This window comes from Rhinolophus sinicus, linkage group LG05 (genome assembly GCF_036562045.2).
Source record: "Rhinolophus sinicus isolate RSC01 linkage group LG05, ASM3656204v1, whole genome shotgun sequence".
NCBI lineage: Eukaryota > Metazoa > Chordata > Mammalia > Chiroptera > Rhinolophidae > Rhinolophus > Rhinolophus sinicus.
The window spans coordinates 46,243,213-46,258,093 of NC_133755.1; the positions used below are offsets into that span (position 1 = coordinate 46,243,213).

General features: G+C 46.1%; 1 protein-coding gene across 2 annotated transcripts in view; it reads right to left on the reverse strand.

Moving 5' to 3' along the window:
- Positions 1-14,460, reverse strand: part of SPRED2 (sprouty related EVH1 domain containing 2) — a 106,636-nt gene extending 92,176 nt beyond the window's left edge. Inside the window, exons 1-2 of one of the 2 annotated variants that reach the window (XM_074332071.1) lie at positions 14,176-14,405; positions 13,606-13,727 (exon numbers count right to left, since the gene is read on the reverse strand). In XM_074332071.1, coding sequence (XP_074188172.1) covers positions 13,606-13,631 — 26 coding nt within the window. In that variant the 5' untranslated portion in view covers positions 13,632-13,727; positions 14,176-14,405. Of the gene's footprint in view, positions 1-13,605 lie in introns of both variants that reach the window. The other variant, XM_019718113.2, reaches the window with a different exon arrangement.
- Between the last annotated feature and the right edge of the window lie 421 nt (positions 14,461-14,881).

Consider the following 14,881-nt stretch of genomic DNA (forward strand, 5'->3'; position numbering starts at 1 on the left):
GTAAGTGTGGAAAGACAGAGGGCGTGGTGTCCCAGACAGCATCCCAAACCAAGGCCGGATATGCTCCTCTTGCGTCCTTGACAGGACAGTGAGGGAGGGGTTCCGCTTCAGGCTGCATGCCAGCGCTGGGGGTGGGCCACACCTGTCTAATTCTCCTGGTCACTGTTGTACTGCTCAATTCGAAACAAGAAGAATGTGGAAGGGGGGGAATCTGCAGGTAAGCCGTTTATATAACTAAACCACCCTGACCATTTGGATGGTCCAGAAGGGCTGGGACGAGGGGCCTGAAACTCCACAATGGCATCTTCAGGCTCACAAGGGGCCCTTTTACTCTGTAAGAAGGATGCCCATCTGATGGGGATTAAGGGGAAACAAAATGCAAGCAGTGTAGAACCTCAAGAAAATGAAATTTTTTAAAAATATGAGTTTCCTATCCTACACAAGCAGGATATGAATTTAGTTATTTTAATAAAGTATGAATCTTGCTATCCCAAGAGGAGTCCTGACAGAACTATACTTTCAAAGCAGGATTGGGAAATGGATCAAGTCTCGCCGTGGGGTGCCCTCCAGCCTGTCTGCTGCTTCTCAGGCAGAGTATGTCTTGGTTTGGGGACTGTTTTCAGTCTTTCTCAAGCCTAGGTTTTACATGTTCTTTGCCACAATACTTACTGAGCTGTGTGATTTGGTACAGAGGGTAATCCTGACTTTATCTGGAGTTCACTTACGGGATAGCAACTTTATAAAAACTTCAAGTAAAAAGCTACCACAAAAAAACGTTCATTACATGACCAGCTGGTCAACTCTTCCCTTCCTCTCTTTGCCGTAACAGCACCTGTGGGCTTAGAAGTGTGCAGAGTTCTCACAAGAATGTGCCCACACCGCCACCCTTCCCATCCTGGCATCCATCACCCCCACCCCAGGAGACCTGCACGTCAACTCCACTTCCTGCTATCTATGACCACACCACCTTGGCAGTTCACATCAAAACAAACACATGGGGGAGAACAGAAGGCGCTGGAGCTGGGGAGGAAGAACACGCACAGGTAATGTTTCATACACTTCGTTTGCTGGTGCCCAGATGCAAACACCTGGGAACATCACCTGTATTTCAACATGTTCATCTACGGGCTCATCATCTCCTCTCCCAGGATGGTGAGCTAAGGAGACCCTCCTCTGCCTCCACTCCCTACCTGGCTGTCCCTGAAACACAACATGGGGAAGCCATCCCTTGGGACCTCCACCTGCCATCTGTAGGGGAGACACACAGGGACAGCATTTGGAAAGCTCATCTATCAACCTCGTCCAGGGGCTAACCAAGGCTAGCAATCTTGATGGTTCACTGTCAACACAGGCCATGATTATCTGAATTGAATAAGTTTCCACCATCTTTTTCCTCTCTCCTGAGGGTTCAACCACTCGAGGGTAGCAATTATCACGAATGTTTAACATAGGACCCCAAACAGGACTGAAACCAAGGCCAGTGACATCTGCTTGCTGACATATCCCAAACCACCAACTAGCTGTGTCACCCTGGGTTCATCACTCAACCTCTGGATTGCAATGTGTAAAAGAAGGGAGCTGAGCTGGTATTTTTCTAAGATCCTCTCCAGTTCTACAATTTTGTGGTCAAGTTGAAACCATTTTACTCTACTTAGAAAAGACGATGTATTCTCCACTTCACATGGGCAATTTCAGTTGACCAAGTACTGTGTTCCTGCAGAAGTAACAATACCGAAAAAAAAAAAAAGGAAAAACCCTCACTTGGGTTTGATCTACAAAGTAAGTTGGTTAACTCTGTTCGGAATTTCACAGCCCCCTTGAGCATCTTCTAATAAACGTAATGACAACCTCTTTGGAACAGAGGTTCCTATAGCAAGGCCTAATGCATTTCATTAAAGCCGGAGGAAAAAGTCCTCCTGCCCAGATATGGCGGGGTCACCACTGTTGGTGGTCTCCTGGGCCCCAGCCTCGCCTACACCCTGCCCTCTATGAATTTACCAATACATTGTTTCATCATTTCTTTGCTCCAAAACCTTAAATAGCTCCATTATACCTAAAGAACAAAAGTCCGAATACCTACTTTGTTAGCCAGGCACGCAATAACCTCCCAAGTTTAGCCTCAACTGACTGGACCTGCTTTTTCTCTGAGTTTCTCTGCCTCTGGAAGAAACCTTTGGCCACAATACGGCTCCTCCCCAACTTGCCTGCCCCGCCCATCTCCCCCAGAATACCACCACCATCCTTAGCTGAGTCCTCCAAACCTCAACTCAAATCCCACCTTGTTGAAAGTGAACTCTCCCCCCAGCTGGTACAGCAAGAAGTATTTTAACTTCTTTTTTTGTTATTTGTCTCTATTTTTAAAAAGAATATTATTCGAAGAATAAGCTTTTTAAACTTGGACTATCCTTGCAATATTCGGAAGGAGAAGAGTTTTGTTCTCCAATATACTGCTATTATTCAATCGCTTTATTTTAGAGATGAAAAGCTGAATCCAGAGAAAAAGCTCAACATCTTGCCTGAGGTCCCACACCAGGATCTTACTCAATCCAGGTCCCACTGAAGTGTTTACCGGTTCCCAGCCATTCGTTTGGGAACTACTGGGTGGTGGCAAAGAAGGGATGGGAACCTAAGTTTCCTAACTCCCGGAACTTACTACACATTGTAATTGGGTACCCATCTTCTCTGCTACTTGGTATCCATCAAGAGCTTCTAGTGCTGGCTTTATCCTCTTTTCCACAATAAAGAGTTGTGTGCTACACAGCACAGGTGTTTGATAAATGCTGACTACAAGAGGGCAGAGTTGGAAGACAGAAAAGACTCAATCCCCCATCGCTCCCTCCTTTTATGAGAAGACCCAACTTGATGCCAAGTCTCTAGGGGAGGTGTCCCGACTTATTTTTAACTCCTCCCCACCCCCCGAAACCTCCAACTAAACTTGTCCTGCTTTCCTTCAGACCTTCCACCCAATTCACCCTGGAGTAGGAACACACCCTCTTCATACACCTCACCTACAGAATGACCACACTTCTGTTCTTCCATCCAGAATGAGGGTCACAGCAACGACACCCAACTTTCTAAGCATAGGGACTCAAAGAGAGAAAATTCAGCGACTAGCCTCCCTCCCCAGGGACTATGGCTGTACTTTTTAATAACTGTGAGTTGAGAAACATATGACAAACATCCACCATAAATTCAGTAGTATTTTAATGAGATTGTAGTTTATTATTCCATAAATACAGGACAAGAGAGTAATACATATATATGGAGACATTAATGTATTCGGTTCACAAACAACACGGGGAGGGCTTACTGTTCCCAGCCACTCGTTTGGGAACCGCTAGGTAGTGGCATCAGTTCAAGACTTCAGAGGGGGAATCTAAATGCTGGGAAGGGGCCTTAAGTCTCTTATCACCTTCCTCTGAAAGAAAAATATGACAGGCTAATGAAAGTATAGCCAGAGAGGGTCTCTGGTCGGCTTATTTCAGATTTCCCATTGCATCTACCTCATGTTGGAGCTGCCATGATCGCAGGCGTTGGTATTTTTAGCACCTCTCTGGGTGGGGGTGGGTCTCTGACTTCAGTGCTCTTAGCAATGCTCCCCAAGGAGAAAGCCCCAATCCCATTCAAATTCCAGTCTCTTCCCCCATCTCTCACCATGAACTATCTCTAAAGAGTAAGCACTGACAAGTGATGGATAATTTGCATTTTAACCCTATTCAAATTGGGGTAAATGAGTGCTCGCTTTGGCGGCACATATACAAATTGGGGTAAATGGCTTAACATACATGCTAATATTCTATCATTATTCCAATTAAGGAAACTATTATGTTAAAGTGTTTAATCAGGAGAATTAGGGAGAACTCCAGACACCTAAAATTAACCTCTAATAGTCTTGACATTCATTTCATTTAAGTGCAATTTGCCAAGCTATAAGCAACTCCCTGCTTAAGACTTCGACTTAGGCACGTGGGGATTCCTGATAAGACCTAAAAGCAATTCATTTCCTAACTAGATTGCTGTCTAAAAGAATAAACTAAAAGGGCTGCAATTTAAATACAATCAAATCCCCAAGCAGTCACATTCCAGAAGACTTAAACATCAAGATCTTGATTCCCCAGGAACAACAATGCTATTCGCATCAGAAACAACACAACCACTTCCTCTTTCTCTGACCTTCTCTGTTTAATTACTTCCTGTGATTTCTTCTAGGGCTGCGCTGTGCCTGCTTCCCAGGGCGGCAGGCTTCCCATACAAGCCTGATTTGTCTGGAAGGTGCAGAGTGCCAGCTATCAGACATGACAAAGTGCTGCAACTCATCTTTCTTTTTAAGTGACGGAACTCTTGGGTCTCCTGGCATCCAGCAAGAACTTTTTTTAAGCCATATGTAAAAAAAGTCTTCTGGCACATTCCCATCTGAAATCAAGCTACTCGTATATCTCAAAGCTGGAGATCCTGCCAGGGATAGGAAGTGCAGGAGCTTGATACTATCTCTCAGTGTAGGTTGTCCAATGAGCGTCTTCAACAGATTCCAAACGCAGAGTATGTGAAGTCGCCTTTGAAGACACGAACCTGGCAGCTGTGAGCGCATTGCCAACCACCACAACCATCGCTAGGCCCTTGCTACTCAAAGTGTGGTCCAAACTTCCAGCATCTGGAAGTCTGTTAAAACTGCAGAATCTCAAGCTGAGTCAGAATCGTCATTTTACAAGATTCCCAGGTGATTCCCTATGCACATTCCATTGATCCTCTTCTCAAAACTGGTGAAAGCACAGGCACAAACGCTTTCCATCAAGGCGACGGTGGCTCGTTCTCTTTCCAAAAGCGGTACCTCTAGAGCTGTTCTTTGTATCAGTACAGAAAAAGCCACCTAAGTGGGCACTGGTTCCCTGTTCCACAGACCTAAACAGGACTGCAAGGAAGAAATGTCACCTCACAGTTTTGAGGCATTTAGAGTATTCTAAGTGAGTTCTAATTCCACTCACTAACAGTAATAGAATCAAACTGTACCCGCAACCCAATTTTTTTTTTATATACAAGATAACTGAAGCTCTATGAAGTTATGGCACATAATATTGTTCTACAGACACGAGATTTGAAGTTAAAAGACCTGGGTTAAAAATAACAAATCCTGCTCTGTGTTCTCAGACAAAATACTTAATCTCTCTGAATCTTTTCCTCGCCTACAGTTTGTGGATGCTTGAGTGTTGGACATAGTCCATCCACGTGTGAGTACACAAGTGCATGTGCACACTACAAACACTCACCCTAAAAAACTTGTTAGGGGACTCTGGGAAGGGCATACAGCTCCTTTAATACTCTGAAGGAAGAGTTTCTCTCCCACCCCAAATCTGGGAATCCCAATGTTTGCAGCTCCAGGAGGAACCCTGCAGAAAGAGGGGAAGGAAAGGAAAAACAGCTCTGGTAGTCACGCTGGCAGTCAGACAGTCAATCAAGATGCAAACGGACACCTGTAATCTAGTATCCCCTAATTTTCTTCAGTGTAAAAGACATCTAAAAATGGGTGGTACCAGATGCACAGCTGGTGTACAAACAGGACTCCTGATCTGAAACCTGTCCACACGTAGATTAATGAGAAGGCAACTCTTAGGCCTTCAGGTCCAGAAGGAACATTGAGCCTGGGCCTATCACCCTGGCAGCGCAGGTCTGTTTTGGAATTCTGAGCCTGAGAAAAATCACAGATTTGATTTAACCTATTTAGCAAAGGAGAGAGATTTCATTACTATATTAAAACTATATTCACACTTATGTGGCTTTCAAAGGCCTGTAAAAATGAGTAAAATTATTGGGGTGTTGATGATTAAATTAAACCTATGGCCCAGCATCCACTTTATTCCTTGGCTGGAAATATAAGATACAAACACTGACACAGAGGACGAAACAAGCCATAAGCCAACTTACTCCTAAGTGAACCCTTAACCCCCGTCCCCACCAAGCCCATTGACTCTTGTTTCAGAAACGATTTGAACACCGTTGGCAATATGATTTCTAGACCACAAACAGGAATGGCAGGAGGCCCAAGGATGCTACTATAGGTAAGTACACTGAGAAGAAGTGGAGACAAGCTACTGAAAGACATAAAATCTCAAAGAGCATAACTAACTAGGACCACTGAGGAAAGGGGCCAACAGTCAGCTGGGCACTGCTGATACTATAGCACAAAAACTAAGCTGCTATTTTAGAGGGACCTACCAGGACAGCATTGGGAAGCCAAAGGAAAAGCAAAACACGATTTCTAGGCTCTAATTCTCCTCCCACAAACCCTCCTCCCCCAGCAAGTCACTTCAGTTCTCTTAGGCATAAGGTGAGAATCCCCGTTTCCTGCTTGAAAAGGTTGCTGTGAAGCTAACATAGTTAATGGATATCCTCTGCCTTGTAAATTCTGAAAATAAATGATACCTTGCTACACGATTTGAGACCTACCAGAGGTGGATGAGTGCCACTGAATTCCCAGTTCATCAGGTGCTGTGCTCAAATGCTTTACATTTCCACTTCCTAACAGCCTCTGAAGGAGGCAGCAGAATTAACTTCAATTGCATTAAGTAACCTAAGTAATCACTCAGTAGAGAGCAAGGGCAGGGTGTCACCCCAAACCCCAAGCTTCTCCCACTACAATCATGGCAGCCTGCCACTCATGGCAACCAAAAAAGCAACCTCCAAGTCTTTTTGGATTAAGTACAATAAGAATAACTGTTTACATTCTTATATAAAGTAAAATTATTTTTAAATTAATGATTATTTAACCAATCAATAAACATTTGTAGAAAGCCGACTATGGGCCCAGCACTCTGCCAGACTTCGGACATAAGGGTTAATAAACTATTATTCCCACATCAAGAAGGGTATTCCAGGTGGGAGGCACATACAAAATGAACAGTGTTTATCTGGAAAAAAAAAATCAATACTGGAAGCCAGAGCCAAAGCAATACAAGCAGAGAAAGAAATAATAAAGAAAGTGAAAAGACAAAGATGTCATTACTAGGTGAACTAGGAAAGACAATTTTAACACTGAATCTGATAATTAAGTTTTAAGCATTTATGAATAGACCAGAAGGACTATATCTACGAATGAAAACAACCAGATTTGAAAAATCATTATTTCTGTACACAGAGGAGCCAGACATACATTTTAGAGGCTGCCCATGTTGTTCTAACCTCTTCAATCACAACTACTAAATGCTGAAGTCAAAATCCACCTCTACGCTTACGTGCAGGTAAACAGAAATTGTTTTTACATAAGTATTCAACTACCCTTTGAGAGGAACATAAATAACACTAGCACAATTTGCTATCAGGTGTGCAATATGCCACATGTGAACATATTGTTGACAAACATTACCTGAGAAATGAGTTGTTACCAACAGTTGTTCCTTAATTTAGCCAACTCTTAAGCCAGTTACTATCAAGGATTTCACTAAGATCCTGGCTGGACTTCCTTTCCCTGACATGGGACACATGTCAAGCTGTGGTAACAATCCTTCATCCCAACCCAGGGCAAGCACAAGAAAATGCATTTTGGGAGGTGGCCGGTTAGCTCAGTTGATTAGAGCGTGGTGCTAATAACACCAAGGTCGCAGTTCAATCCGCGCATGGGCCACTGTGAGTTGCGCCCTCCTTAAAAAAGAAAAAGAAAAGAAAATGCATTTTGCGCCACACAGCACTGTATGCACCAGTGCAAAATACTCTTGCTACTCCAGCAACTAAAAGCCCTAGAAAATGCCTTAAAAAATCATCAATGTTATAGCCTTAAATATTGATTCAAAAGACACAGTCATCAAGTTTATCAATATGGCTGGGTCTTAAAAAAAAAGTCAGCCCCATTTACATAAGAGAAAACACGCCAAAACAAACAACCACACACATCAAAACCTCGCTGCCTCTATTATCATCTTGTTCGGTTTCAGAGGATTTTGCTGTTAGATTGTATATTTGTGTTCAGCCCAGTAACATAGGAACTATGCCAGTACCGGAGTTCATCAGCACAGCTGTCTCCAACTTCAAGTGTTAAGACTCCATCAGAATCCTGCAGCTACTACAAATTGTTAATATTGTGATTTCTGCAGAGATTCTCCTGCAGAGACAGAAACACAGGCCCTGGCCGACTGCGCTCACCATCTTCTACTTCCCAGTTCCCACAACAGTGACTGCAATCAAAATGGTTTTGAATTGTCAATCCTCGATCACCACCACCAGCTAGTTCTGTACCTAGTTTCCACAAACCATTCCAAGGGTTTCACGTGAACATGGGAGTTCCTCAGAAGGAGGGAGTCTACACACCCTAAGTTAACCAAATTAGATTACATTACAAATTAGTAATTACATTAGTCAACAAGGACGAAAAAGCATTTTTAAATAGTTAGACCCATTTTTATTCAATAAACGTTTATTAAGTTACCATTGTTACTGGGCCAAACCAGAAAACTAGGCAGTGGAGAGGTAACTCTGAATCCAAAAAGCCCCTATTCTGGGACAAACTCTACCCGGGGTATACACCCAACTCGAAATGGTGGTACCGGCCACACAGTATTGGGGGAAATGCTATAAAGAGTCCTCGATTTTGACTTTGAGAGTGGGTGTGGGGAAAGTTTAGGAGGACCTCTTATAAAAGAAATGGCTCGGAGCTACTTGGGGGGAATGAGCAGAATTTCACTTGTTGGAGAAGGGAAGGAACAAAGAATTCCAGAGTAAAGGGCACAAATAAACAGGCTGAAGCAGTATAGTTTTGGTATTTGTACTGATTCACTTTTTATACATTTTATTGGCTAAAGAAACTGGAAAGCAGAGGGAACCAGCTATAGCTAGAAAGGAGGTAGTAGCATTTGCTAATATCCCTATGGAGGCAAACCCAGTAGATGGACATTAGTCCAGGCCTACCACCTAACAAGATGTAAGGCCGTGCAGAAGGCACTACACTTGATACTACGACTTTATGCAAAGACAATGACTATACTACCAAGTCCTGGCTTACAAAGCCTGTTAAGGTCTTTCCAAATTTTTTTGTTTTGTCTTGTTTTTGAGATTTTCTGAAAAACGAACCAAAGCTCCCATTCTGCTACGTCAACTCCATGTTTTTAACACTTAAGGATACTACTCATATAGAACAGAAACACATCCCCTTTTTAAGGCTAACACAAAGAAAACTGATCAATACTTGTTGTACCGGGTCTAATTTCCACAACTGTCATTCCAATGAATGTACAGTACTAACCAACTCTGAATTCACCCTTCTCCTAAGATCTTCAGGTGTATCACAGAATTCTCAAGCCCACGTTTATTTAAATTCACTTTAATTCACTATGTGCCTCATTGCATTTTCAGGGAAGTGGAGAAAATTATGGCAGTGACAGACTGTGACCAATTCAGAATTAGGAACAGCATGACTGGCAGAAAGTGTGAAGTCTGAAATCAGAATGCCCAAAGCTGGGCATGCTCTCCCCTTCTGAGACAGTACCACACAGTGGTTAAAAACAATCCTTCCTGAGCCAGACTGCTGGGGTGCCCAAATCCTAGCCCCGTCAGTTACTAAGGATATGACCTTGGGCAGATTAACCTGCCTGTGCCTCAACTTCCCCATCTATAAATGGGAGTAATAATACCATCTCCTCATAGGCTTGTTAAGAAGATGAAATGAAATGCTAAAAAAAAAATGTTTGCTGTCTTGGGCAAGTAACTTTACTTAAGCTTTCTCATAAGTTAAATGGGTTAACACCTCCTCCCAGGGTTATTTGAAAATTAACAGGGTTATTTGCAAATTAACAAGCTGTAAAAAAAACCTACCTCAGTGCCCTCTAAAGAGCCACTGAAGACACTTGTTTTACATTTGGTGCTGGACTGTAAGCTTTACATAAACTATCTCATTTAATTCTCACAGTAATTCCATGAAATCAGTAACATTTATTCCCATTTTATTCACTCAGCTAAAACCTAGGTGAGATACTGAGTAACTCACCTTAGATCAGAAAGTGAGCAAATGGCTAAGCCTTGAACCTTAAGTGTATTTCACAAATGCATTGAATGAATGATCTTTGATTGGGCCCTGGCTGAAATAACCATTTATAAGAAACATTTTTCAGGCAGTGGAGACTGAGTATTCAAGATATCAGGGAATTATTAATTTTGTTAAGAGTGATAATGGTACCATGGTTTCACCAAAGAGTATCCTCATCTTTTGGGAAGCAAGCTCAAGTATATACGAGTTCTGATGTCTAATGTTGAAATGGTTCCGCAAAAATATTTAAGCCTTTTTTTAAAAAACGGGAAACCTTTCAACACTGAAATATGACTGCAGGCAAGCTGCAAGTCCTTTCTCTCAGCAAGATGTGTGTTGCAGAGGAGTTCATGAGAGGAACAAAATACAAAGCTGAATGAAGGCCTGATGCCTCTAGGGTTAGAGCTCACTTGAGAAGGATTTCTTCATTTTGTCTTCAAATTTCCAAACCATTCATAGGCATAATCAAATGCTTGAAAGATCATTTAAAGATAATTTTTTAAAAATTGTCCACTCCTATGTACAAAAGACCAGTTTCAGTAGTTTGTTGATGCTCTTTACTTTTTAAATTATAAAAAATGTGGTGAATTGTAAATCTTAACATACATTTCCATCTGGAGTGGGATCAAAGAAGAGTCAATGAATTTTCTATATAGAAGCTATTTTTTAGGACCAACAATGAAAAGAGCAGACAAGCTTTCCTCAATTACTATGTGCTTATTAGAAAGGAGTTTTAAATTGACATGGAAAGAACATTAGAAGACAAAACATTCATTATTTTTTAAAATTAAGCATAATTTTACCAGTTGTAAGATTCTGATTTACTGTATTCTGATGTAAAATGTAGCAGATATTTAATAGAAACCTTAAATATGTGTGGACTCTCAAGAAAATCTATTTTACCTAAGGCACAAATGTAACTCCCCTAGGTCTCCAGTTTGATGTCACAAATTCTCTTTATAAGTAACACACCTTGCCTACTTCCAAAAGGTATCCGGGGGACCTCAAAGATGAAACTGTTAGAAGAAGAAATAGAAGATCAAAATTCATAGAAGAGAAGTAAACAAATCTAGCAAAAACCTAGGCTAACATGGCTACCAAAATCAAGCAATAATTTTGACTCTGAGCTTCCAGTGGTAACATTTAAAAAAGAAAAACAACAACAACAACAATCACAGCAAGCTCTGTTAACTCAGAGAGAAACCTTTCTGGCACTAACATTTAAAAGGAAATAGATGGGTCACTATATAATAACGTTGAACAATATAATGGACAGTGTCCACAAATGCCAGTTTACAACCCATGCAGCCTGCTTTCTTACCAGGCATTTCATGTCTCATGCCAAGGTCATTACATTAAAAATAATCCTGAGAAGGCCATTTCTGCAGTGGGCCAAGGCGCCACAGCTTTCTGATTCTCTAACTGAAACCAGAATGTGTCCTCAAATATGCATTGTCTCAACTGGGCTACTGACAGCAGTGGGGGCAGGCGGTTGCATGCTGAACTGCTCTGAAAGCCTGAACCAGAGATGCTTATTTCTTCCTGGTGATCACACCTTATGTCCTTCGGCTTTGGATACCAGATGAGGTAGGAAGCAAAGCTAACATGCCATGAAAAGAGACTCCAGGCCAGTATTCATAAGGGATGGAGCCAAGGAACCCGATGTGGGGTGGTCGGAACAATCTTGGGGATTCCAAAGCTCAGCACGGCAAGTGTCCCTCCCTGCTACTACTGCTATTTGCATGTGCAGGGACAAACGAGGAACCATAGAAATACCTGTTATTAATCAAATCCTAAAGAGGGCAAGGCCCAGCAGCATATACCGCCCCCATATTTCAGCTAGAAGCACAACTTTCTATTTTCCCATTTCAAGATACTGTATATGAAGGCCAAGCAAAATGTCTAAAATAGCAAGACCAACAGATGTGATGGGAGGACCACGACATACACTCCAACCAGAATCCTCTCCAGCGACGGGTGTGTGGCAGACTAGGGGTTACTGCAATCAACGGTCCCTGGGGACCCACGGGAAGGAAATTCCCTTTCCCAAAGACCAGAACTCCCAAGTCCTCACTGGCAACAGAAGACGCCAAAGGACAAAAGGGCATTAAAAAAAGGAGTAGGTTCTTAGAGTAGAGCACAACATTCTGTCACCTGCTCTAGGAGAAGCCCTTTCAGTCGCCCAAGCCCTGAGTCACTTCCCCTCTCTGCACGGAGTCTCAATGCTCGCGTAGGCAAAAGACCTGGGACCTCGGGAGCCGGCTACCCGCAAGCCTCACGCCCCCGGCAACACAATCGTGGGACCTCCCTCTAGGTGTCCACCCCACGGCTGCGGAAAGGCTCTGCGTCCAAACCAGCGCCGCCGCTACCTTGGCTAATGGCAGCTCTGAATGAAAGGAGCCGAGGCAGACTTGGGATTTATGAATGTACAGGGGAGGAGGGGAGGGCTATCATGTGACAATAAAGGAGAGCGTCTTATTCACAAAAAAAAAAAAAAAAGGTGGTTGGCACAGCCGCTGAGCAGCGGCAGTGGCCGCCGTGCGGTGACCGCTCGGACCCGAGGCCGATGACCTCAGGCGCCGAGCCCAGCGGCCGGGCCTCGTTTGCACCCGCTATTGGAACCGCCTCGGGCGCGGGTGGGAAAAAAACCAAAGCTGACTCCGCGACTGCGAGGCCGGAGGGAGCTGCACTTTGGCCCGGGGCTAGAGAAAGCACGGGTCCCGCAGGGGGCGGCGAAGCTGGCCAGGAGCCCCTCCGGCGGAGCGCCCCGAGCATTGTTCCCCCTCCGGCCCGCAGGCGGGACACGCACGCCTGTGCACGCGCGCACACGCGAGCGCGCACACACACACACGCCCGCAGCGCGCTGCCCCGCACGCTCCCGCCCGCCCCCGCCGCACACGCCTCGGATCCGCCCCCCGAGCTGCCCCTACCCGGCCGGGAGCCTGTCCCGGGCCCATAAGCGCGCGCACACACATTTGCACGCGCCACGGGACCCCAGGGGGTGGCTCCAGCACGCTGGCCCGCGCGGGGACCCGGGCACACGCAGACCCCCGCGCCCTGTCCTCCCCTCGCTCGGCCGTGTTTTTTATGAATGAAAATGTGGTATGCAAATAAGAGCGATTCAAGAAAACGAAATGGCGGAGCCTCGGCCCCAGAGGGCTCCCGAAGGGACCGCAGGGCCAGCGGTGGGGCGGGAGAGGCACAAAGTCACCAAGGAAAAACCCACCGACCACAGGAAACCGGTGTGGGGGTGTCAGGTATTCCTCCGGCCGCCGAAAATTTTGGGGGGTGGGATGTTTGTAACTCCCCGGAGAGGGAGCAGGGACCGCCCCGAGGTCACCGGTGCGCCCTTGGTCCCTGCAGCGGCCACCAGCCCGCCGACCCCAGGCGCGCCCCCGCCAGCCCGCAGCAGTTTTTGCCCCCTCCTCATTTCAACAACAAGGGGGGGAAATATAGCATCTCAAACCCCACAGGCCATCGAGGCGCTGCACCCCATGCCAACCAAGTTCACCCTACGAGAGTCCCCGCCTGCGTCCTCAGCCCCGGACCTCACGCTGCCCCCGTGGGGCACACTTGTCCCACCCCGCCGCCAAACTTACTCGTCCGGGTGTGTTTCTTCGGTCATTTTCCTGTTCACCTAGACGCCTGTCCCGGGGCGGGCAGCTTTGCTCCCTTCATCTTCCTGTCCGCTCACCCCGGTCTTCACATCTCCGGAGATCGCCTGATTTGGTTGGGGAGGGGGGACGGCTAGAGATGAAGGGGGCGCCGCAAAAGGCAGAAGGGGAAGCAGGGCGACCGGAGCACGGGGTGGTTTGGGGGAAGGGGTGCAAAGGAAAGCTGAGGAGCGAGAGAGCGCCGCAGCGCCGAGACGCGGGGCGGGCGGGGGCTTCGGGGGCTCGGCAGCGGGTGGAGGGGGAGAGGTTTGGGCAGGGGACGGCGGTGAGGGAGAGGAGAAAAACAAGCGCGCTGTGAAGCGGCAGGGACTGCTGAGAGGGGAGGGCCGGCCGCGGGTGGGGGCTCGATTCGGGGTCGCCCCCAGGGGGCCGGGCCAATCACGGTTCCGGGGAGCGGTCGGCGGCCGGGGGAGGTGCGCCTGGGAGGCGGTGCAGGACGCCCCGTCCGAGCCCCATCTCTCGACTCCACCGATTTACTCCATATTGGATTCTCACCGCCGCCAACAGGAGGAGGAAGTGGGGCGGAAGCGATGACGTCTTCCCAGCGGCCAGAGGTGGTGGAGTGCAAAAAGCTTCCTACTTGCGATCGAAAAAAAAAGAGAGAGAGGAGAGAGAGAGAGACAGAGAGAGAGAGAGAGACAGAGAGAGGAGAAAAAAAAAAACTTTGTCCCGCCTACTGAGCATGCCCGGCTTCCTCCCCCCCGCCCCCCGCCCCTCCTGGCTTTCACTCCCAGGGGAGCCGTGGAACGGAGTTGTTTGCGCTGTGTCTGTCTGGCTCCGAATCCTCTTCTGTCAGCGCTCCGGGTTTTAAAATACCCGAGAGGAGAGAGGAGGCGGGAGCCGAGGACTTGCACACATCTGGCTCCTGTTTAGTTTCCTCCCTTCTACCAAACCCCTGGATAAAAAATCCGGGAGGGGAGATGGGAGGACCGAGACGGAGAACTCCAGGGAGAGCTGGAGGGGCTCTCGTTCTCTGAGGACCAACTACCCCCTACAGTGGGGTGGGAGGGTGACAGCGGCACAGGTGCCTTTTGCAAGGTTCTGAATGGCAGAGGCTTTTCCGTTTCACGTGAATCTTTTGATCTTTTTTTTTGTCTTGGCGGTGGTACTGGCACTTTTAAGAAAGCTTTATTTGTACATTGAAAAAAATAAAAGTAATCCCAACAGCCCAGAAACATTTGCATTTCAGTAGAAATGATGG